This window comes from Apium graveolens, chromosome 6 (assembly GCF_009905375.1).
Source record: "Apium graveolens cultivar Ventura chromosome 6, ASM990537v1, whole genome shotgun sequence".
NCBI lineage: Eukaryota > Viridiplantae > Streptophyta > Magnoliopsida > Apiales > Apiaceae > Apium > Apium graveolens.
In genome coordinates this window covers 285,315,491-285,339,636 of record NC_133652.1, presented here as the reverse complement: position 1 = coordinate 285,339,636, position 24,146 = coordinate 285,315,491, and the positions used below count along the sequence as shown (strand labels likewise).

Below are 24,146 nucleotides of genomic sequence, written 5' to 3'. Positions count from 1 at the left end.
AGTATTTTGAAATCAATAAAGATCAGGAGTTGTATGTGTTCTTGCTTGCAAATTCGTCCGACATAAAACTGCAAGAAAACCACTTATATAACCACACATTAACGTTTGAAAACAGCCTCAATAAATTACAACGGCTAGAATCCAATTCTACCGTGTAAGATCGTTGGGATGGTTTTTCCAACGTTCATGTGTACGTTAGATAGAAGAGAAACACAGAAGTCCAACGTTCAGAAAATATCTCTTCTATTTAGTAGATGATAAAACGTTTTAATTAGAAGATAGGAGAAAGAGTTTGAAAGAGAAACAAACTCCTATTCTTTAGGAAATCAATTTGAATGATTAAAAACGTTTTATAAATAAGCTCTCTATATATCATGCACGTTTATTATATTAGAGAAGTCCTTACAACTAATATATATGAAGATCCTATAAAATCTCCATGAAATTCGACTTCCTTGTTGAATCTGGACTGTGCATCTTGGCTTGCTGTTATTCTGACAATCGTGATCATAGCTTGCTGAAATAGATTATTGTCTTATGATAGCTTGCTGTCATGATACTTAAACAGCAATGGCATTAAGCTGTTATATGCTGCAGATATTCTCAAATAACAACATGATGGCTTGCTGTGTTGTGATCATCAAAACTAAGGAGTTATAATCTCCCCCTTTTTGATGATTACACACATTTAGGAGAATTATAAAAACTCCCCCTAAATCTATGCATATCTCAAAAACTTATATCATGTTACTGCAATTAATATAAATGACACATATGCATATCCAAATAACCAACATAGCAGCATTATATCATTACATCAATTCTTAAAAAACTAAAAGATAATTAAGTCTTAAATAACAGCCAACATAAACCAAGTAGCATCATAAACCAAGTAGCAAACCACAGATTAAACATAAGCCAACAGATAGTCTTAATAATCAGACATAAACATAAGCATAAGTCTCCATAAGTTTCAAATTAAACATAAGCCAACAGATAGTCTTAATAATCTGGCATAAACATAAGCATAAGTCTCCATAAGTCTCCTAAATTACTCCCCCTTAAAGCATCAAAAAGATCTAGGTTGAAGGCTGATCAGAAGTGTTGACAGCATCATCCTTTGGAGAAAAATAAGCATCTAGCTGATCTTCATTTTCCATATCTCCAACAGCATTTACCAAATCATCTAGTCCAGTTTCCAAAACAACATTTGATTGAGAAGCCGAGGGTTTTGTAGCAGACATGAAGTTAAGCATAATATCTTTCAATCCCTTAATCTCAGTCTTCAGCTGATTCACTTGCTCTGTAGTAGCAGCCACATGTCCAAAAAGCAGAGTATTGTCATCTTGAATACCCTTAAGCAATTGCAACATCTCAGCAGTTGGAGTAAAGGCTGAGGGCTCAGCTACAGCAGGGGTTTCAGTAGGTAGAGTAGGAATGATCCTGACCAACTCACCATTTTTAATATGCAGGTTGGACATTGCTATGGTTTTAGCATCCAACACCTCCTTGACAGACAACTTATCAGCAGACTTAAGATCAATCTTAAACGAGTCAAAAATCTTGGATAATAACAACCAATAAGGCAAACCTATGTTCTTCTGATTCACAGCAGCTAACATATTCTTGAGAATCAAATGAGACAAGTCAAAAGCCCTACCGGCTAAAATCATGGCAACCACAGTAACATCCTGACAACTGAAAATGGATTTGTTTCCACCTCTAGGACACATATTGGCACGACAAATTTTAAACAGAAAATGAGCCATTGGAGTGACTAAAGTAGTGGATGAAGGTTGGGGATTTTCTTCCATATTGCTATCAGACCCTAACAGCAACTTAAATTGATCCATTATAGAAATCAGGTAACACAACATAACCCTTTCCAGTAAAAACCTCAATCTCAGTTGGATTCTCAAACTTAATTAATGAGCTAAGAAAAGGAGGGTTCAATCGAATGCGCTTATCACGAACTGTGGACACACAATTACCAAACTTATCCTCATACAAATTTGCATAAAATTCACGAACTAAATCAGGGTAATAAACTTTCGGTAATTCAAGCACAAAATTATCCATACCAACAGTCTTAAACAAAGCTAAAGCACCAGATTGTTGAAGAAGCTTACCGACAACTGGAATACCAGAAAGAATGGGACGAGAATCCAATGCATTCTCAGTGAACCTCTGTTCCAAATCCGGAGAGTCAAATGATAGAGTGATCTTGAGCTTCTTGGAATCAGGAGTTTGAGACACTTCATCGGCACTTTCATTTCCCAAATCAACCACAGTGTTATCTTGTTTAGAGACAGAATGATTGGCGAGAAGACCTGATTTCCTTGTTGTTCGAACCATGATGAGATCAAATTGCGATGATGTTGGAGAGAAGACGGTAAGTAGAAAAATAACTGAGCGGCGGTGAAATAAGAATTGAAACCCTAACCCGTGTTTTGATAGCCTTTTAAGGGGAGAATTTAGGATAGGATTTAAAAACAAATAATAATTATCCTAATTCTAACACTTATCAAAATAACATCTTAAATCTATCTAAAACACCACAATTAGCACTTTAATCATTTAACAATTAAATCAGCAAATCATGCAAATATTTAAACATAATTAAACAGAGAATGACATATCATTATTAACAAAAAAAATAACTTAATACAAAAAAATATCATTTAAATAACCAATCATAGTAAGCTAATATGAAAAATGATAGTAAGCCAACATTACCAAATTTCCAAAGATAGCTTGCCATTATAAACTACACATGCCAAGTTCCCTTCGAATGGTTGAAAATCTTGCTTCGCCAAGGGGTTTTGTAAAGATATCTGCCAATTGATATTCAGTAGGTACAAAAACTAATTCAATCTTACCTTTGGCAGTATTATCTCTCAAGAAATGATGACGAACATCAATATGCTTTGTTCTTGAGTGATTAACTGGATTCTTTGATATGTTGATGGTGCTAGTGTTGTCACAATAGATTGGAACTTTGCCACACTTGATTCCAAAATCTCGTAGAGTCTGAATCATCCACAAAATTTGAGAGCAACAGCTACCAGCTGCCAAATACTCACCTTCTGCTGTGGATAATGCAACTGAAGTTTGTTTTTTACTTTGCAAAGATACGAGACTTTGTCCTAAATATGTACAAACACCACTTGTACTCTTTCTATCAGTTTGACAACCTGCATAGTCAGCAGCATTATACCCCACAAGATCAAATGTGCTTGTAATAGGATAAAATAACCAAAGATTAATAGTCCCACTTAAATATCGAAATTTTTTTTTAACTGTATTTAAGTGTGATTCCTTAGGTTTAGCTTGAAAACGAGCACATACACAAACACTATACATAATATCTGGCCGAGAAGCAGTAAGATATAAAAGACTACCAATCATACCTCCATACTTCTTGATATCAACATCTTTACCTTTTTCATCCGATGTCAGCTTGCTATTTTGATTCATTGGAGTAGATTTCGGCTTGACATTGTCAAAACCAAATCTGGTCAGAAAATTCTTGACATATTTTGATTGATGCACATAAATTCCATCTTTAGATTGTTTAATTTGGAGCCCCAAGAAATAATTGAGCTCACCCATCATGCTCATGTCAAATTCACTGCTCATACACTTAGAAAACCACTCACACATAGAATCATTAGTGGATCCAAAGATTATGTCATCTACATATATCTGGACAATCAAAATATCATTACCATTTTGCTTAGTAAATAAAGTAGGATCAATTTTACTTCGAATGAACCCATTTTTGATCAAAAACTTACTAAGCCTCTTGTACCAAGCCCTTGGTGCTTGCTTTAAGCCATATAATGCCTTCTTGAGCTTGTAAACATAGTCCGGATGTTGTTCATGTTCAAAACCAGGGGGTTGCTTAACATAAACTTCCTCTTCCAGAAATCCATTAAGAAAAGCACTTTTGACGTCCATTTGATGTAGCTTGATCTTCTTGTAGCATGCATAAGCAAGAAGCATCCTAATTGATTCCAATCTAGCTACTGGAGCATAAGTTTGATCAAAGTCAATGCCTTCTTGTTGGTTGTACCCTTATGCTACGAGCCTTGCTTTATTTCGAGTAACAGTACCAAATTCATCCACATTATTTTTGAAAATCCATTTTGTACCAATGATTGAAGCACCCTTTGGTGGCTTGACCAGTTCCCAAACATCACATCGTTCGAATTGATTGAGTTCTTCTTGCATAGCCGTGATCCAATTTTCATCTTCAAGTGCTTCTTTGACATTCTTGGGTTCCTCTTGAGCTAAAAATGCAGCATAAGCACAAAAATTTACAGTGCCTTTTCTTGTCTTGAGACCATCAGAAATATCACCAATAACCTGTTCTGGAGGGTGATTCTTCACTGTCCGTGTAGCTTTTGGCAATGAATGCTTTACAATATCTTTATGTAAAGTCTTCCTTAACTTAGATGGAGGAGCTAAGTCTTCACCATCATAGATTGGCATTTTATCCTTTGCTCTATTTCCTATAGGACCATCAAGAGTCATATTTTCCATCTTTACAATTGCATCATCAACTGGAGTAGAAGGTTCTGCTTGCTGATTTCCTGAGGCAGTTTCAATTTCAGCTTGCTGTTTTCCAGAATCAGTCTCTGTTTCAGCTTGCTGTTTTGGAGTAGCCTTCTCTATTTCAGCTTGCTGTTGTCCAGCTTCACCTGCATCATCTTCCTCGTCTCTTGGAAGATCATTGTTAGGTTCTTGAAAAGTAACATCTATAGATTCCTCAACAATATGCTTAGACAAATTATAAACTCTATAGGTTTTACTATTCATAGAATAACCAAGAAAAATAGCTTCATAAGATTTAGCATCAAATTTACCATCATTACCAATTGTCTTGAGCATAAAACACTTTGAGCCAAAGATTCTGAAGTAACTGATGTTGGGCCTCTTTTTCTTGAGCAATTCATATGGAGTCTTGTCCAAAATAGGTCTTATCAATACTCTATTCAGAACATAGCATGCTGTGTTGACTGCTTCTGCCCAAAAATGTCTAGGTAACTTGCTTTCTTGCAACAAAGTCCTTGCTGTCTCTTGCAGTGACCTATTCTTGCGTTCCACCACACCATTTTGTTGTGGAGTCCTTGGAGCCGAGAATTCATGTGATATTCCTCTTTCTTCACAATAAATAACAAAGTCTTTTTGGAATACACCACCTCGATCACTCCTTATTCCTACAAGCTTTGTATTGAGCTTATTCTCAAGTAATTTAATTAGTTTCTCAAACTCATTAAAAGCAGCATCTTTAGTTCTAAGAAACAATACCCATGTAAAACGAGAATAATCATCAACAATTACAAAACCATATTGCTTACCTCCTATACTTTTATAAGCTTCTGGACCAAATAAGTCTAAATGTAAAAGTTCTAAGGGTTTAGAAGTAGATACCATTTTCTTTGCTTTGTGAGTACTTCTAATTGGCTTGCCTAATTGGCATGCCGAACACACCTCAGTCTTGACATACTTGATTTTGGGTAAACCTCTGACTAGCTTCTTCTTTGAAATCTTGTTAAGTAAGTCCATGTGAGCATGACCCAATCTTCTATGCCAAACATAAGGATCAGTGTCTATTGTAGCAAGACAGCAAGCTATTTTCTGTAACTCAAAGTCCAAAATATATATATTTCCTTCCCTTCTAGCAACTAGGGGGACTTTGTTAGTACCAATAGTAATAATACACTTATCAATACCAAAGTTAACAGTATGACCATCATCATATAACTGACTTATGCTAAGCAGATTATATTTAAGGCCTTTAACATATTGAACTTTATCAATTGAAATGTGTTTATTACCTATTTTACCTTTTCCAAGAATTTGAAGAGTTTTGCTATCATCAATAGTCTCTCTTCCACCCTTTTTCATCTGAAGACTCAAGAATTGTGCTTTGTCTCCACTCATATATCTAGTACATCCGCTATCTAAAATCCATTGAGTTGATTTGACTCGAGCGGAAAGACACATCTACAAAACAAATAAAACAACTCAACATTTTGGTACCCAAAGTTTGTTGGGTCCGACATGGTTAGCAGATAAAACATATAAAACATGTAAATCAGATTTCTTTATCCATTTTTGGATAAATCTAGGTGATTTAACTCTGCCAGCCTGATGATGGTAAGCTGTCTTTGTTCTGCCATTCTGATCATAGTAAGCTGTTTTCTGTTTGTTTCCTCCATGGTATGATTTTTGTCCATTCTGAACTTTGCAATGTTTTTCAAGATGCCCTTTCTTTCAACATCTGTTGCATATCTTCCAAGGCATAGCATAATCATAGGGTATGCCATGTTTTCCTTCATATCTTAGAGCTTTGTCCTTCTTGTTTGCATTCATTCCAATTCCTTCTCTGACCAATGGAATATTTGTGTTGTTCATCATAGATTTGAGACTTTCTTCTCCTTGAACAAACAATCCCATGCCCTTTTTCAGATCCTCAACTTCCTTTGTGAGCAGATCAATCTTTTCAGCTTGCTGACTTATGATTTCAGCTTGCTGAGATGGTTCTTCTGCTTGATTTGAAGGTGTTGCATCTATTGATTCTCTGAGTTTGAACAACTCCAAACATTCATCCCTTGCTTCAATCTCCTTCTTTAACTCTGTGATCTCCATTAATTGAGTCTTGTTTCTTTTGAGGAGAATTTTGTTGAAGTTTTCCACATGACTAACTTTAGCTTGAAGATCCTTGATTTCAGTCTCTTTGTCAGCTTGTGTAGGTACATTCTTGTCAATCCAAGTATCTACTTTGCTCATCAAATCTTGAACCATAGTCTTGAGATAATTATTCTTCTCTTTTAGCTTGCTATTTTCAGCTTTAAGAGAATAATATTCACCCAAAGATACATTCTTACATTCCTGCATGGTTAGTGGTTCCAAAACAATATTTTCAGAAGATAAATTATATTTACAAGAGTTTACCTCACTCTGATCTTCTTCTGAATCACTTTCTAGGTATCCACTTTTTGAATTTCCTCGAACAAAATCATCATCAAGTCCAACTAGGGCAAGATTGACCATGTCTCCACTTGAGTCATCATCACTCCAAGTCATTAGAGCTTTAGCTTTCTTCTTATCCTGGAAGACAATTTGTTGTTTTGACTTCAATTTGTAGCAGTCCCGCTTATAATGTCCTGGCTTTCCACATTCAAAGCATGTCTGATCTTTAGAATCCTTGTTGGGCTTCTTGTTGTTGCAAAATCTGCCTTTATCTCTTTTCAGCTTGTTCTTCTTCTCGATCATCTTTCTGATCTTCCTGGATATTAAAGCTAGTTCTTCGTCTGACTCATCTTCAGATTCCAGTAAGCTATCATTAGTGTGAAGAGCTAATTGCTTCATTTGAGCAACTGGAGCTTGCTTAGAACTTGATTGGCTTTCCTTGATTTTGCTTTCAAATTGTTCCAATTCTGTAAAAACAACCAATTGATCCATAATATCTATAGTTGGAGAGGATTCTAGAGCTGTTACCTTTGGTTCATAGATAAATGGCACAACACTAAGTATCTTTATGTTGATTTCCTCTTGTGGGATATGTTTGCCAAGCTGCTTTAAGACATTCAGATTTATCTGGAATCTAGCTTGACTTTCTCGAATAGTTTCTCCGTCTTGAAGCTTGAAATTTCCAAACTCATTCATTAGTTTACTCAATTTCACCTTTCTTAAACTCTTGGATCCTTCATGATACAATCCAGAGTATCCCATATCTCTTTAGCTGATTTGTATGAAGAGACTTTATCACATTCACTAGGACATAACCCATTCATGAGAGAATTCCTAGCCTTTCCATTGAAGCTGTATTTGATTAGTTCAGCCTCTATGAGATCATCAACGTCTTTCACTTTGCCTTCTTTGTCCTTAAACTCAAAAGGACCCTTCTGAACAACTCTCAAAGCTAGTGGCTCCCTGGATAGATACACTTCTATGCGACCTTTCCACCAGTTATAGTTTTCTGTACCAAGCAAGAGAGGTGCTCGGTAATCTGAGGTTCCTTCGGGATATTTGTCAGCCATTTCGATCGAATACTATTCCTGTTACAGAAAGATTAGTATATCAATGCTCTGATACCAACTGAAATTACACCTAGAGGGGGGTGAATAGGTGATTATGGCTAACTAGGATTACTTTTAAATTTTACCCGATAATAGCTTACTGAGATTTTATCAACTGAACTATAATCTGACAATGATAGTAAGCTGAGATGACTAAATGCAATGCAGAAAATAATGTGCAGGAAAGTAAATAGAACACACAAGAATTTTAGCCAGGTTCGACCCCTAAGCCCCTATGGTCTACGTTCTGGTCCCTTACCAACTTGCTAAGAGAATATATTATTGATCAATGAAGGTTACAACTACAAGATACAACAATATATCTCCTTTTATCTCAGCTGCTGATAATGGCTTGCTAAAACCCTGTTTAAGAACCTGCTCTCTAAGTACTATACTACCCCGTAGTACAAACTCCTCTAGCAAGTACCACTAAACCCTTGTTTCCCTAGCCAACTTATCCAGTAACTAATCAATACAATTGAACAATACAAATCAGTGATAAAGTTTACAACTCAAACTATAGACTCTCTCTAAGATAAAACACGTGTATATATTTAGAGCTCGAGAGTATTTTGAAATCAATAAAGATCAGGAGTTGTATGTGTTCTTGCTTGCAAATTCGTCCAACATAAAACTGCAAGAAAACCACTTATATAACCACACATTAACGTTTGAAAATAGCCTCAACAAATTACAACGGCTAGAATCCAATTCTACCGTGTAAGATCGTTGGGATGGTTTTTCCAACGTTCATGTGTACGTTAGATAGAAGAGAAACACAGAAGTCCAACGTTCAGAAAATATCTCTTCTATTTAGTAGAGGATAAAACGTTTTAATTAGAAGATAGGAGAAAGAGTTTGAAAGAGAAACAAACTCCTATCCTTTAGGAAATCAATTTGAATGATTAAAAACATTTTATAAATGAGCTCTCTATATATCATGCACGTTTATTATATTAGAGAAGTCCTTACAACTGATATATATGAAGATCCTATAAAATCTCCATGAAATTCGACTTCCTTGTTGAATCTGGACTGTGCATCTTGGCTTGCTGTTATTCTGACAATCGTGATCATAGCTTGCTGAAATAGATTACTGTCTTATGATAGCTTGCTGTCATGATACTTAAACAGTAATGACATTAAGCTGTTATATCCTGTAGACATTCTCAAATAACAACATGATGGCTTGTTGTGTTGTGATCATCAAAACTAAGGAGTTACACGATTGATGTATTCTAATTTTTTTAAAAGAACCAAAACACATATAATATTTATGTCAAAATGTAATTTAAATGTATTTCTTATTTTATAAGCTAAAAATAAAATAATCTATTCAAAAATATTTTAAACCAAACTTACACATTTTAATTTTTTTGTAAAAAAATGATACTACATTAACCCAATTAAGAAATGATTTCTTAATTGTTACTTATATTTATTTTTTTACGACATTTGTTGATTGTATTATACATATATATATAATAATATAATACTTCCATTTTTATTTTATAATATATATTTATAGTTCAGTTTCTTAATTAGTTATCTATTCTGTTTGTTATACTAATTATTAGTTACTATAATAGTATAATAAAATAAATGAAATAAACATATTATAGAATAAATGAAATAAACATATTATACATACACTACACTTCATAGCACCTGCAACCTTTACTCCATTATATCTGGGATACAATAAAAAATAAAAAATATATATTATTTAGATTAATGACTTTAAAATATTTACATATTGTTTTGAATGTACTATATTATGGAAGCATTCAAAATTTAGATAGTTAAAATCTTAAAAAGTTCCTCGTATCACAACCCATAATGGCTTTGATGTAAGAAGGTGCGAGTTTGAATAACTGTGGTGTACGTGGATGATTTGATATTGATTTTTTTATAAATTATTTATCTCTCGTCTATTAATTTTTTTGTTATTATATAATTTAAGTTATTAAAAATATTTTTGGAAGTGTTTGGTTTCCGACAAAAGAGGCAAGAAAAAAGTTGAGTGTGATTAGAAATTATGTTGGATAATAATTCATAGAGTTCGTAGTTATATTAGTTACATTATTTATTTATTTTTCATTGAATAATATTTTTTACTTTATTTTGGAAGATATTAACATAGTTTTTCCGATTGTTTTAACGAAATCAACCAATATTTTGCTTATAATAGTATAATATAGATAGATTAATTAGTTTGTTATATTATAATTTAAATTACTAAAATTAGTTTTGAAAGGATTTGGTTGCCTACAAAAAAGTAAGAAACAAGTTGAGTGATATTAAGAATTAAGTTTGATAATAATTCATAGAGTTTGTAGTTATGTTAGATACATAATTTAATTTTTTAATTTAATTATATTTTTTAAACTTTATTTTTGAAAGGTGTTAACATATTTTTAAAAAAGGTTAACAACGGACTAAACGAAACCATGTTTGGCTTATAATAATATAGTATATATATATATATTGAGCCAATAATATGTATATTTATTTATTTTGAGCAAATTATAATTTTCTTTTTGATCCAATAATTCTAATATATATATATATATTTTTTACATACTTTTTATTCTACTAGTTAAAATGTAATTCCACATTCTTTGGGACATGATATCTCACTAGCATATGTTTATGTTTGTGGTAATGGTAAAGGCAGGGCCTCAGATGTGCACAATATGCTCGAAATAATTACATAAGAGCACCCATATTTTACTACTCAACCTTCAAGATTTTTTGTTCAAAATTTGGAGATATATATAATGCAACACTATCTACTTGCACTCAGAATAGTGTTGGTACCGTCTAGAACTACCTAAACTATATACGATTTACTTGGGAAGCTTTCTTTAGTTCCATTGAATATTTGTTGATATAAGAAAATATAATAACATCTTATATTTGGTCGACATCAATTGTTCGTTTGAAAGTTGTGATTGTCTAAAAATTGCAACCAATTGCTTGTGTTTGTTGTTTATCTTATTCTGGAATATTATATGACTAACGTGTTCATAGTGGTTTTTCAGGGAGCTCTGGAAAGTAACAAGGCAAGGAGCTTTGTGAAAATTCTTTAAAATTAGGAGAAGCTATTTTCATAGATTATATACTTGTGCTGACTATAGTTGTCAGATTATAAAATTTGAGATGTATTAGATTTATCATTTATGTAACAAATTATATAATTGTCCAATCCATTACATACTTTCCAAAAGTAGCTTTTCATTTTTATGTGGTAAAATATTACATTAGCTTCTAAAGATGGTACAACAGCTTGTTTAATATTTCACTAGCTTGTATACAATTGTTAGATTAACTAGTAAAGTGTTATTTACCTTAAGTAAACTATTGAAACCAACAAAAAAGTGGGCCCATATAGTAGGGTCCACATGCCACGTGAGCATGCCACGTTTTCACTATATGTGGGGTCCACATGACACATAGCATAGTGTGAAGCCCTTGTGTGACACATATTGGGTGCCATTTATAAAAAAATTTGTAAGACTCTAAGCTAACTTATATTTATGTTAGGATTGTTTTATGTTACGATAGGTCTCTAGAATTACTCAAACTTGCATGTTATAATGGGTGTAAATATGTTATCTTAGGTACCCTAATGTATTAACAAAAACGTTAACATAAATTTTATGTCAACATAATTTATTTTTGGCCTTTGATAACAATTGAGGGGTCCTATTATAACATTCTTTTTGTTACATATTGATATTTTTGGTGTCGTGGATATTTTTAATTTATTGTCAACAAAAAGATCGAGCAAGGTGTTACACATGTAATTTAACATATGTCCTCAAACTATTTTAGCTAGTTTGCACATCTTTAAATATCTCATCTCTTGTAAGATTCGAGGCCCACTGACATTTCAACTAAAAGCACTCTTCATCCAAATTTATTAAGTAATTTGAATAATTTATTCACGGATTCTTCACAGTTAAAATATTTTTAGAGTATGTATTAATTTGACTTTCTAACCTAAAATATAATTTTAATAAGTCATGTTTCATATATAATTGGTTAGTCTTTCAAACGTAAAATATAATTTTAAAAAGTCATGTATGTTTCATATATAATTGGTTAATCTTTCACACGTAAAATATAATTTTAAAAAGTCGTGTATGTTTCATATATAATTGGTTAGTCTTTCAAACGTAACTCCTTTCTAGCATTTTCGAAATGGTATGGACTTGTTCTACCACCTAAGAAGATTACCATTACATTATAGTATATAACCAATTTTTTGTTGGATCTTACTCACTTTCTAGGTATCCACTTTTTGAATTTCCTCGAACAAAATCATCATCAAGTCCAACTAGGGCAAGATTGACCATGTCTCCACTTGAGTCATCATCACTCCAAGTCATTAGAGCTTTAGCTTTCTTCTTATCCTGGAAGACAATTTGCTGTTTTGACTTCAATTTGTAGCAGTCCCGCTTATAATGTCCTGGCTTTCTACATTCAAAGCATGTCTGATCTTTAGAATCCTTGTTGGGCTTCTTGTTGTTGCAAAATCTGCCTTTATCTCTTTTCAGCTTGTTCTTCTTCTCGATCATCTTTCTGATCTTCCTGGATATTAAAGCTAGTTCCTCGTCTGACTCATCTTCAGATTCCAGTAAGCTATCATTAGTGTGAAGAGCTAATTGCTTCATTTGAGCAACTGGAGCTTGCTTAGAACTTGATTGGCTTTCCTTGATTTTGCTTTCAAATTGTTCCAATTCTGTAAAAACAGCCAATTGATCCATAGTATCTATAGTTGGAGAGGATTCTAGAGCTGTTACCTTTGGTTCATAGATAAATGGCACAACACTAAGTATCTTTATGTTGATTTCCTCTTGTGGGATATGTTTGCCAAGCTGCTTTAAGACATTCAGATTTATCTGGAATCTAGCTTGACTTTCTCGAATAGTTTCTCCGTCTTGAAGCTTGAAATTTCCAAACTCATTCATTAGTTTACTCAATTTCACCTTTCTTAAACTCTTGGATCCTTCATGATACAATCCAGAGTATCCCATATCTCTTTAGCTGATTTGTATGAAGAGACTTTATCACATTCACTAGGACATAACCCATTCATGAGAGAATTCCTAGCCTTTCCATTGAAGCTGTATTTGATTAGTTCAGCCTCTGTGAGATCATCAATGTCTTTCACTTTGCCTTCTTTGTCCTTAAACTCAAAAGGACCCTTCTGAACAACTCTCAAAGCTAGTGGCTCCCTGGATAGATACACTTCCATGCGACCTTTCCACCAGTTATAGTTTTCTGTACCAAGCAAGAGAGGTGCTCGATAATCTGAGGTTCCTTCGGGATATTTGTCAGCCATTTCGATCGAATACTATTCCTGTTACAGAAAGATTAGTATATCAATGCTCTGATACCAACTGAAATTACACCTAGAGGGGGGTGAATAGGTGATTATGGCTAACTAGGATTACTTTTAAATTTTACCCGATAATAGCTTACTGAGATTTTATCAACTGAACTATAATCTGACAATGATAGTAAGCTGAGATGACTAAATGCAATGCAGAAAATAATGTGCAGGAAAGTAAATAGAACACACAAGAATTTTAGCCAAGTTCGACCCCTAAGCCCCTATGGTCTACGTTCTGGTCCCTTACAAACTTGCTAAGAGAATATATTATTGATCAATGAAGGTTACAACTACAAGATACAACAATATATCTCCTTTTATCCCAGCTGCTGATAATGGCTTGCTAAAACCCTGTTTAAGAACCTGCTCTCTAAGTACTATACTACCCCGTAGTACAAACTCCTCTAGCAAGTACCACTAAACCCTTGTTTCCGTAGCCAACTTATCCAGCAACTAATCAATACAATTGAACAATACAAATCAGTGATAAAGTTTACAACTCAAACTATAGACTCTCTCTAAGATAAAACACGTGTATATATTTAGAGCTCGAGAGTATTTTGAAATCAATAAAGATCAGGAGTTGTATGTGTTCTTGCTTGCAAATTCGTCCAACATAAAACTGCAAGAAAACCACTTATATAACCACACATTAACGTTTGAAAATAGCCTCAACAAATTACAACGGCTAGAATCCAATTCTACCGTGTAAGATCGTTGGGATGGTTTTTCCAACGTTCATGTGTACGTTAGATAGAAGAGAAACACAGAAGTCCAACGTTCAGAAAATATCTCTTCTATTTAGTAGAGGATAAAACGTTTTAATTAGAAGATAGGAGAAAGAGTTTGAAAGAGAAACAAACTCCTATCCTTTAGGAAATCAATTTGAATGATTAAAAACATTTTATAAATGAGCTCTCTATATATCATGCACGTTTATTATATTAGAGAAGTCCTTACAACTGATATATATGAAGATCCTATAAAATCTCCATGAAATTCGACTTCCTTGTTGAATCTGGACTGTGCATCTTGGCTTGCTGTTATCCTGACAATCGTGATCATAGCTTGCTGAAATAGATTACTGTCTTATGATAGCTTGCTGTCATGATACTTAAACAGTAATGGCATTAAGCTGTTATATCCTGCAGACATTCTCAAATAACAACATGATGGCTTGTTGTGTTGTGATCATCAAAACTAAGGAGTTACACGATTGATGTATTCTAATTTTTTTAAAAGAACCAAAACACATATAATATTTATGTCAAAATGTAATTTAAATGTATTTCTTATTTTATAAGCTAAAAATAAAATAATCTATTCAAAAATATTTTAAACCAAACTTACACATTTTAATTTTTTTGTAAAAAAATGATACTACATTAACCCAATTAAGAAATGATTTCTTAATTGTTACTTATATTTATTTTTTTACGACATTTGTTGATTGTATTATACATATATATATATAATAATATAATACTTCCATTTTTATTTTATAATATATATTTATAGTTCAGTTTCTTAATTAGTTATCTATTCTGTTTGTTATACTAATTATTAGTTACTATAATAGTATAATAAAATAAATGAAATAAACATATTATAGAATAAATGAAATAAACATATTATACATACACTACACTTCATAGCACCTGCAACCTTTACTCCATTATATCTGGGATACAATAAAAAATAAAAAATATATATTATTTAGATTAATGACTTTAAAATATTTACATATTGTTTTGAATGTACTATATTATGGAAGCATTCAAAATTTAGATAGTTAAAATCTTAAAAAGTTCCTCGTATCACAACCCATAATGGCTTTGATGTAAGAAGGTGCGAGTTTGAATAACTGTGGTGTACGTGGATGATTTGATATTGATTTTTTTATAAATTATTTATCTCTCGTCTATTAATTTTTTTGTTATTATATAATTTAAGTTATTAAAAATATTTTTGGAAGTGTTTGGTTTCCGACAAAAGAGGCAAGAAAAAAGTTGAGTGTGATTAGAAATTATGTTGGATAATAATTCATAGAGTTCGTAGTTATATTAGTTACATTATTTATTTATTTTTCATTGAATAATATTTTTTACTTTATTTTGGAAGATATTAACATAGTTTTTCCGAATGTTTTAACGAAATCAACCAATATTTTGCTTATAATAGTATAATATAGATAGATTAATTAGTTTGTTATATTATAATTTAAATTACTAAAATTAGTTTTGAAAGGATTTGGTTGCCTACAAAAAAGTAAGAAACAAGTTGAGTGATATTAAGAATTAAGTTTGATAATAATTCATAGAGTTTGTAGTTATGTTAGATACATGATTTAATTTTTTAATTTAATTATATTTTTTAAACTTTATTTTTGAAAGGTGTTAACATATTTTTAAAGAAGGTTAACAACGGACTAAAGAAACCATGTTTGGCTTATAATAATATAGTATATATATATATATTGAGCCAATAATATGTATATTTATTTATTTTGAGCAAATTATAATTTTCTTTTTGATCCAATAATTCTAATATATATATATATATTTTTTACATACTTTTTATTCTACTAGTTAAAATGTAATTCCACATTCTTTGGGACATGATATCTCACTAGCATATGTTTATGTTTGTGGTAATGGTAAAGGCAGGGCCTCAGATGTGCACAATATGCTCGAAATAATTACATAAGAGCACCCATATTTTACTACTCAACCTTCAAGATTTTTTGTTCAAAATTTGGAGATATATATAATGCAACACTATCTACTTGCACTCAGAATAGTGTTGGTACCGTCTAGAACTACCTAAACTATATACGATTTACTTGGGAAGCTTTCTTTAGTTCCATTGAATATTTGTTGATATAAGAAAATATAATAACATCTTATATTTGGTCGACATCAATTGTTCGTTTGAAAGTTGTGATTGTCTAAAAATTGCAACCAATTGCTTGTGTTTGTTGTTTATCTTATTCTGGAATATTATATGACTAACGTGTTCATAGTGGTTTTTCAGGGAGCTCTGGAAAGTAACAAGGCAAGGAGCTTTGTGAAAATTCTCTAAAATTAGGAGAAGCTATTTTCATAGATTATATACTTGTGCTGACTATAGTTGTCAGATTATAAAATTTGAGATGTATTAGATTTATCATTTATGTAACATATTATATAATTGTCCAATCCATTACATACTTTCCAAAAGTAGCTTTTCATTTTTATGTGGTAAAATATTACATTAGCTTCTAAAGATGGTACAACAGCTTGTTTAATATTTCACTAGCTTGTATACAATTGTTAGATTAACTAGTAAAGTGTTATTTACCTTAAGTAAACTATTGAAACCAACAAAAAAGTGGGCCCATATAGTAGGGTCCACATGCCACGTGAGCATGCCACGTTTTCACTATATGTGGGGTCCACATGACACATAGCATAGTGTGGAGCCCTTGTGTGACACATATTGGGTGCCATTTATAAAAAAATTTGTAAGACTCTAAGCTAACTTATATTTATGTTAGGATTGTTTTATGTTACGATAGGTCTCTAGAATTACTCAAACTTGCATGTTATAATGGGTGTAAATATGTTATCTTAGGTACCCTAATGTATTAACAAAAATGTTAACATAAATTTTATGTCAACATAATTTATTTTTGGCCTTTGATAACAATTGAGGGGTCCTATTATAACATTCTTTTTGTTACATATTGATATTTTTGGTTTCGTGGATATTTTTAATTTATTGTCAACAAAAAGATCGAGCAAGGTGTTACACATGTAATTTAACATATGTCCTCAAACTATTTTAGCTAGTTTGCACATCTTTAAATATCTCATCTCTTGTAAGATTCGAGGCCCACTGACATTTCAACTAAAAGCACTCTTCATCCAAATTTATTAAGTAATTTGAATAATTTATTCACGGATTCTTCACAGTTAAAATATTTTTAGAGTATGTATTAATTTGACTTTCTAACCTAAAATATAATTTTAATAAGTCATGTTTCATATATAATTGGTTCGTCTTTCAAACGTAAAATATAATTTTAAAAAGTCATGTATGTTTCATATATAATTGGTTAATCTTTCACACGTAAAATATAATTTTAAAAAGTCGTGTATGTTTCATATATAATTGGTTAGTCTTTCAAACGTAACTCCTTTCTAGCATTTTCGAAATGGTATGGACTTGTTCTACCACCTAAGAAGATTACCATTACATTATAGTATATAACCAATTTTTTATTGGATCTTACTCACTTCCATATTATATTTATGGTTTTAGAATTTTTGGGGAGGGATGGGATGGTGCAGTTTTTAAATTTATGACTATTTGTACTCATATTATTATGTTATCCATTTAAATTGAAGTGCTTTAAGTTTATATTTAGTACTTATACATATTTGATAAAAATTTGTAGGTTTTATGAGCAAATTATCAGTTGGTCAATTTAAGATCAAAATTGTATAATAGCATTTGGTAGATTATTGCTCTAACATTGTAATTGTTTCGAAAATTTAACAAGCTTTGGAGATATTTCAACATTGTACATAAGGTTAATGAAATTATTTATTTTCCAAGATATTATATGTGAGTTCAACCCAGTCATCATGATTTCGTAGCAATGTCTTGCAAATCACTTACGATGAACTTATAGAAAATCACTCACACTTAAAAAGACCAACTTAGAGTATACAAGAATCCATGGCCAGCCTATGATAGCTTTCTCACAAGTATTAGGTACTTGATGGTCGCGATGTTTTCGCTTCTACTAGGGCCGATTCCACATTACATTTTAAATTGGTCGTTGCACTAAAATCTTATATAACATAACAATGATAGATGGACTGATTTATTAGTTTTAATGATAGACGAATAGATTTATTGAAGTCTCTTTTAAATTTTTTACACATGTATTATATTTTTTGGGGTTCTATAAAATGTGTAGTTTTCTTGTATTTCCTCCCACCTCTCCCCCGATAGAAGTCTCATTCGCATTGGTATGCAAAGTTCGTGTAGTTAAAATGAGAAACATGGGGAATATCAGGTCTACTTGTCCTAATCCTGGTTGTATATTAACTTTTCGGTAAAGACCACCATTGAGTTAAAATGAAAGGCTTGGCTATGATTATATCAGATGAATCCATCACCTCTATTTAGTGCCTTACCCATTCTTGGTAGAGTCAACAGTATCAAAAGCTTTTTCAAAGTCCAGTTTAGTAACATTACTCTAGATTGCCCTACTTAAATATTGTGAAGCACCGCATTTGTGATGAGGATTATATTTGTGATATGCATAACTTTTACAAACATTGTTGGCTTAGTTGCTACGAGTTTGGGCAACACAAATTTCAACCTGTTGGCCAATAGTTTGAGTATTATTCAAACTTTTACTTGGTAGGTTTACGTAGTAGGTCACTATGCATATCTTATGGTTTTGTATCATTCCTCACTTCGTGCTGAGGAATTTCACTAATACTACTTCTCCCCAATGTTAAAGTACTTTATGCCGGATTGTTAGATTCCAGGATTTATGACTTATGAGTAATCAGCTTATGAGTCCAAATTCTTCCACCTTTATTCCTAATAATAGTTTTCCATTATCCTGGTAGGTCCAATTGTAACTTATTTGCCATAACAATATATTCCTCTGCTGCCCACCATTAAGTATTATATTTTTTGATTAGTATAATTTGTTATGCTTATGCAAGCACCGTTCAAAAAGATGGGAAGCTCGAATCTACAAAGGAAAGAAATATAGTTACTTGGAAAGCTACGGTAAGAACAATGTATATGATTTCTTATTTGCTAAAAATATTTAATTTACTAGATCATTAAATTTGTGCTAGTAATGGTCATTATAAATGGTATAAGTGTAGTACTTATACCCCTGTACACGCTCACTTTTTATGTATTTGAAGACAAGAAGAACGTAAAACTCAGCTTATTTATTATTCATTCAAGCATTTTAGACTATGTAAAACTGGAATAGAAAGTAACCTAAAATATAAGAACTACATGAACCAGACTCCCTCCTCTACTTCACTACTGTTATTTCCTCCTAAGGACACGCTCCTACTAACTGACTAAATCCAATCTGCTACACAATAACTAGCAACTATATTTATTTAAACATGTTTAGATTAAATAATTCAATAAATTCCCCCCTAATCTAAATAGGGACCAACTCATGCCTACTTGTTCTCTACTGCTGCAATATCCTCAACTCCAATCAGTTTCTTCATTTTTTGAATTTAGTTTTTCCCAACACCTTGGTCAAGATATATGCCCTTTGCTCCTACGTGGCCACGTACTTAATAACCAATTCCCCGCACTCAATACATTCTCATATGAAATGGAACCTAACGTCGATATGTTTGCTCCTCCCGTGCATAACATAATTTTTCATCAACTCAATGGCTGATCGATTGTCCACAGAAAGAACCACTATTCCAATCTGCTGTCCCATTTTTTGACTTACCAATCCTCGAAGCAAAATACTTTGACAAGCTACAATGATTGTTGCCATATATTCAGCCTCACAAGATGATAATGTTATAACTCTCTTTTTCTGAGACGCCCATAACACCAAATTACCATTCAAGTAGAAACACATCCCTCCTGTGCTACGTCTGTCTATTACGTCTCCAACCAGATCACTATCCGAGAACCTGATTATCGCTTTCTTATTCTCATCTCTAGTGTATACCAGTCCGTGATCTACTGTACCACTTATGTATCTTAATATATAATTCACAGCCTGTTGATGCTTGATTGTTGGACGCTCTATAAATCTACTACCAACACCTACGGCATATGAAATATCAGGTCTTGTGTGTGTTAAATATCTTAAACTCCCAACAATGCACCCGTACTCAGTAGCGTTTATAGTCTTCCCAGTCTCATCCCCGTCCATCTACAATATCTACTCCATTAGAAACCTTGACAAGTTACAGTTCTGCATACCCGATTTCTTAAACTTATTGATTTTATCAATATTAGACCCAGCCACTAGCAAATCATCAACATACACCCTGACTATCAATACACTCTCCTTCGTACTCTTGGTATATAAAGCTTGCTCGTGTAAGCACTTTTTGAAACCCAGGCCTTTCAAACACTTATTCAATTTAGCATTCCATGCTCTAGAGGCTTGGCGTAGTCCATATAATGCCTTCAATAATTTATACACCTTGTGCTCTTGTTCTTCTATTGTGAAACCTTCAGGTTGAACTATGTACACCTATTCGATTAAGTCTCCATTCAAAAATGCTGACTTAACATCGAGATGATGTACTTCCCAATTTTCTTTTGCTAAAAGTTATGGCGCCCTCCAACTCCGAGTTAGAAGTTTGGGGTCCACACACAAACACCTTATTTATAACCTGCCTATAACAATAAAGATAAAATAACATGTTATGACCCTACTTACCAACTACCATGGACCGCAACAGGTTAAAGTATGTACACAAGCCACATACATAGACTTTATATTCCAACTATTCAAACTCAAAACTGAATATTAAACATTATTACAAACTTTTACAAACTTAAACTATCTCAAAAGCTGTTAGCTAGCTTAAATCGATCAACCTGGACCCCTAGCTCTCGCACTGGATTGAGGATCTTCGCTACCAACTGGTTCCTTCTTAACTGGAAAAGAACATAAACAACATCGCACAAATGAGCTAACTAGCTCAGCAAGTCACAATGACAAGACTGAGAATAATGATCATCAAGTGAAAAGAGTTAAGGTATCAAGTGAATAATAATTAATGATTTAGAATTGGATCTTATATTTTTATTTTAAAAACCAAGGTTAGGCTACTGATCAGCCATACACTAACCCCAAGCAAGTCACACAGCTCTGCTCTAATTACTGGATCCAAGGCACACATTGGCCTAACTTGAACCACCAATCTGGCATGACCATGAATCTGGTCCACAATTTTATAAACTATCCAATTGTAACATATTAACAGAATAAATAATGTAAAACAGTAAACAAAATCATAAGCAACATTGGATGTCCAATAATGAGATGGTTTCAATCTTCACAAATGAAATATGGCTAGCAAATGGTGAAAAAAATGGATAACAAAAGAATCATAGTTCAAAGGTTATAAGGATTTGGTATTTCAGAGTGTAAGGTACAAGGGTTTGAATATGTAAGCAATCTGATTCAGTGTTTGGTATTTAGTCTGCATGTATTTTTGGAGTAGTATCATATATCTATGGTTCGTATTCGGGGATTTAACAATCAATGGTTCAGAAAGAGTAAGGTTTACGGCTCAAAGATCAATAGCTGGAATCAAGGTTTAGGGTTCAGTGCTTCAAAGCACTTACAATATAAAACAAGACTATCAATCAACTATAATATATCTCGAGAAAGTTCAGAATACTTGTGTGATATTAGCTTGCTATACTTCTCTAACTTCCAGTCACAATCTCCTACTCCTCGACTATCTGTTTCTCTTTCCTACGCCTTGCCTCTTCTGCTCATATTGTTAGTGTAGGTGCCCTAGAGGCAATACATTATTCTTTTATCTTTATGTCAGTTGATCATTCAATAAATGTATTTATTATGACCTTAATTACTGCGATATTTTGTTAGCATAATAAATGTCCTTAGAATCATGATACAAATTGTATAGTTTAAGTACATGACTTGAACTTGAGATTATATAATATATCATATTCTTAAAGGTCCCTAGTCGAGTATTATTATATAGGACAATAATAATACATAGATAGACTAGTATGTTGTTTGACAAGATAACCACATCTCATTGGTTATAAGTATGGGGATACTGAAGTCAATACATAGGTACATGTGAGAGTACATGGTACTGGACAGACCCACAGTGAGATTCTTCATATTTAATAAAGTCATAAGAAAGACTCACAGTGATAATGGTGTAACGATCCTTTGACTTGAAATCATTATATTTCTATACGAGGATTAATATACTTTGACTACATTAAAAGTTACTTTTGATCGGGTGATGATAAAAGTGGACATCGGGTATATCATGAGTCGTATGAGAAATATGAATGATAGATAAAGGATTTAACCCTCCTATAATTAGGAGAGATATTATTGGCCTCTTGATTGAGTGAGATTATAAAAGCATGGCCATGCTCAAATAATGATTTGTTTCAATAATCTACTCATGCATCAAGTAAACCCAGATTAAATGTTGAAGAGGATGACTAAATACATGCCTCGAGTTTAATCTATAATATGTATGGTTAAAGGGATTATATTACACGGAAAAACATTAATCACGAAAGGTTTTATCTAATCACGATTTAATTATTGTTTAATTGGGTAACAATGATGTATTACTAGATACCGCTCATTGTTTATAATTTTATTAGAGAATAAAATTATTGCCAATTAAATAATAGCCTATAGGGTCGCACAAATAGAGCACTTAATGGAATAGTTAATTTAAATTATGGATTTAAATTAATTGATGATTATTTGAATTTTATTATAATTAAGTAAGACTTAATTGAGATAATATAAATTCGAATTAAAAGGAATGTTTTTGCCCATAATAATTAAGTATGACTTAGTTATTAATTAAATAATAGAAATTCGTTTTTATTATTTAATCCAATACCTACTAGGGTTGGGCTTTGCTATTATGGGCCTTTTTAATCAGTCATTATAAATAGATAATGAGAGGTTAAAGAGGCTTGAACGTTTTTTTATTAAAAAAACCCTAGCAGCAAAGAGAGGCAGAGGCAATTCAGATCGTCAAGAAGGAGGCTAGTACATCCATTCCGTAGTCAAGTTCGTGAGACGTTCTTGAAGGTGCTCGTGTGGATACCATAGAGGTGTTTCTCCGAGAGGTAGACACAAAGCGTGATAGCTAGGATCTCCGTTGAGTTCGTAAAAGTTAATCTCTTGAAAGGTATGATTCGTTATCTCCATAATCTGCCCATAATTATACATGGATCCTGTTTTTGGGTTTCGAATTTTTGTTTTATTTACGTTTATCCGCTGCGTTTTATGCCTTCGGAACCCAACAATGGTATCAGAGCTACGTGTATAAGGGGCTGATTTGGTTACGTGTTTACTGTATTTTTACAAGTATGCATGTGTGATGAGTCTGCCATGATAACAGTTATGTTATATGAGTCTGCCATGATAACAGTTATGTTATATGAATGATATGATGAATCTGTTAATGATCTATATGATGATACTAGTATGTTTAAGATCTGCCATAACTCATATGTATGCGATCTCTTAAAATATGTATACTGATACACGTTTTTGGTAACTGGGATATGGATCGTGTGTATACTGATACATGCTTCTGGAATAGTATTCTGATACATGTTTTTCTAGTATTCTGATACTTGATTTTGCAAAAATTTCTAGGTCGAACCGCGTGGTTAGGGTTTCGTTTTTAATTTGTGCTTATGACATATGCTTTACTTATTTATTATTCTTGATTGGATCATGATAAGTGATAAATAGTATGTCATCTTTATATGATCTATCATGTTCTTTAATGGTTACTGAGCATGGTGCATAGTTATGGCCTTAAGACCTTAGTTGTAATGGTTTATTCTTTTGGTTTGTAATAAATACGACTTGCATGTCGTTTTCTATTTGTAGT

The 24,146-nt window shown here is 32.5% G+C and overlaps 1 protein-coding gene across 1 annotated transcript; it reads right to left on the bottom strand.

Annotated features, from left to right (window-relative positions):
• Window positions 1-19,855: 19,855 nt before the first annotated feature.
• Window positions 19,856-20,425, bottom strand: LOC141666146 (secreted RxLR effector protein 161-like). Its single transcript, XM_074472143.1, has one exon. It carries the CDS (start codon window positions 20,423-20,425, stop codon window positions 19,856-19,858), a length of 570 nt encoding a protein of 189 aa, XP_074328244.1.
• Between the last annotated feature and the right edge of the window lie 3,721 nt (window positions 20,426-24,146).

What these genes read in the sequence shown, in the direction of transcription:
- LOC141666146 (XM_074472143.1), bottom strand. Translation starts at nt 20,425, where the DNA reads ATGGACGGGGATGAGACTGGGAAGACTATAAACGCTACTGAGTACGGG.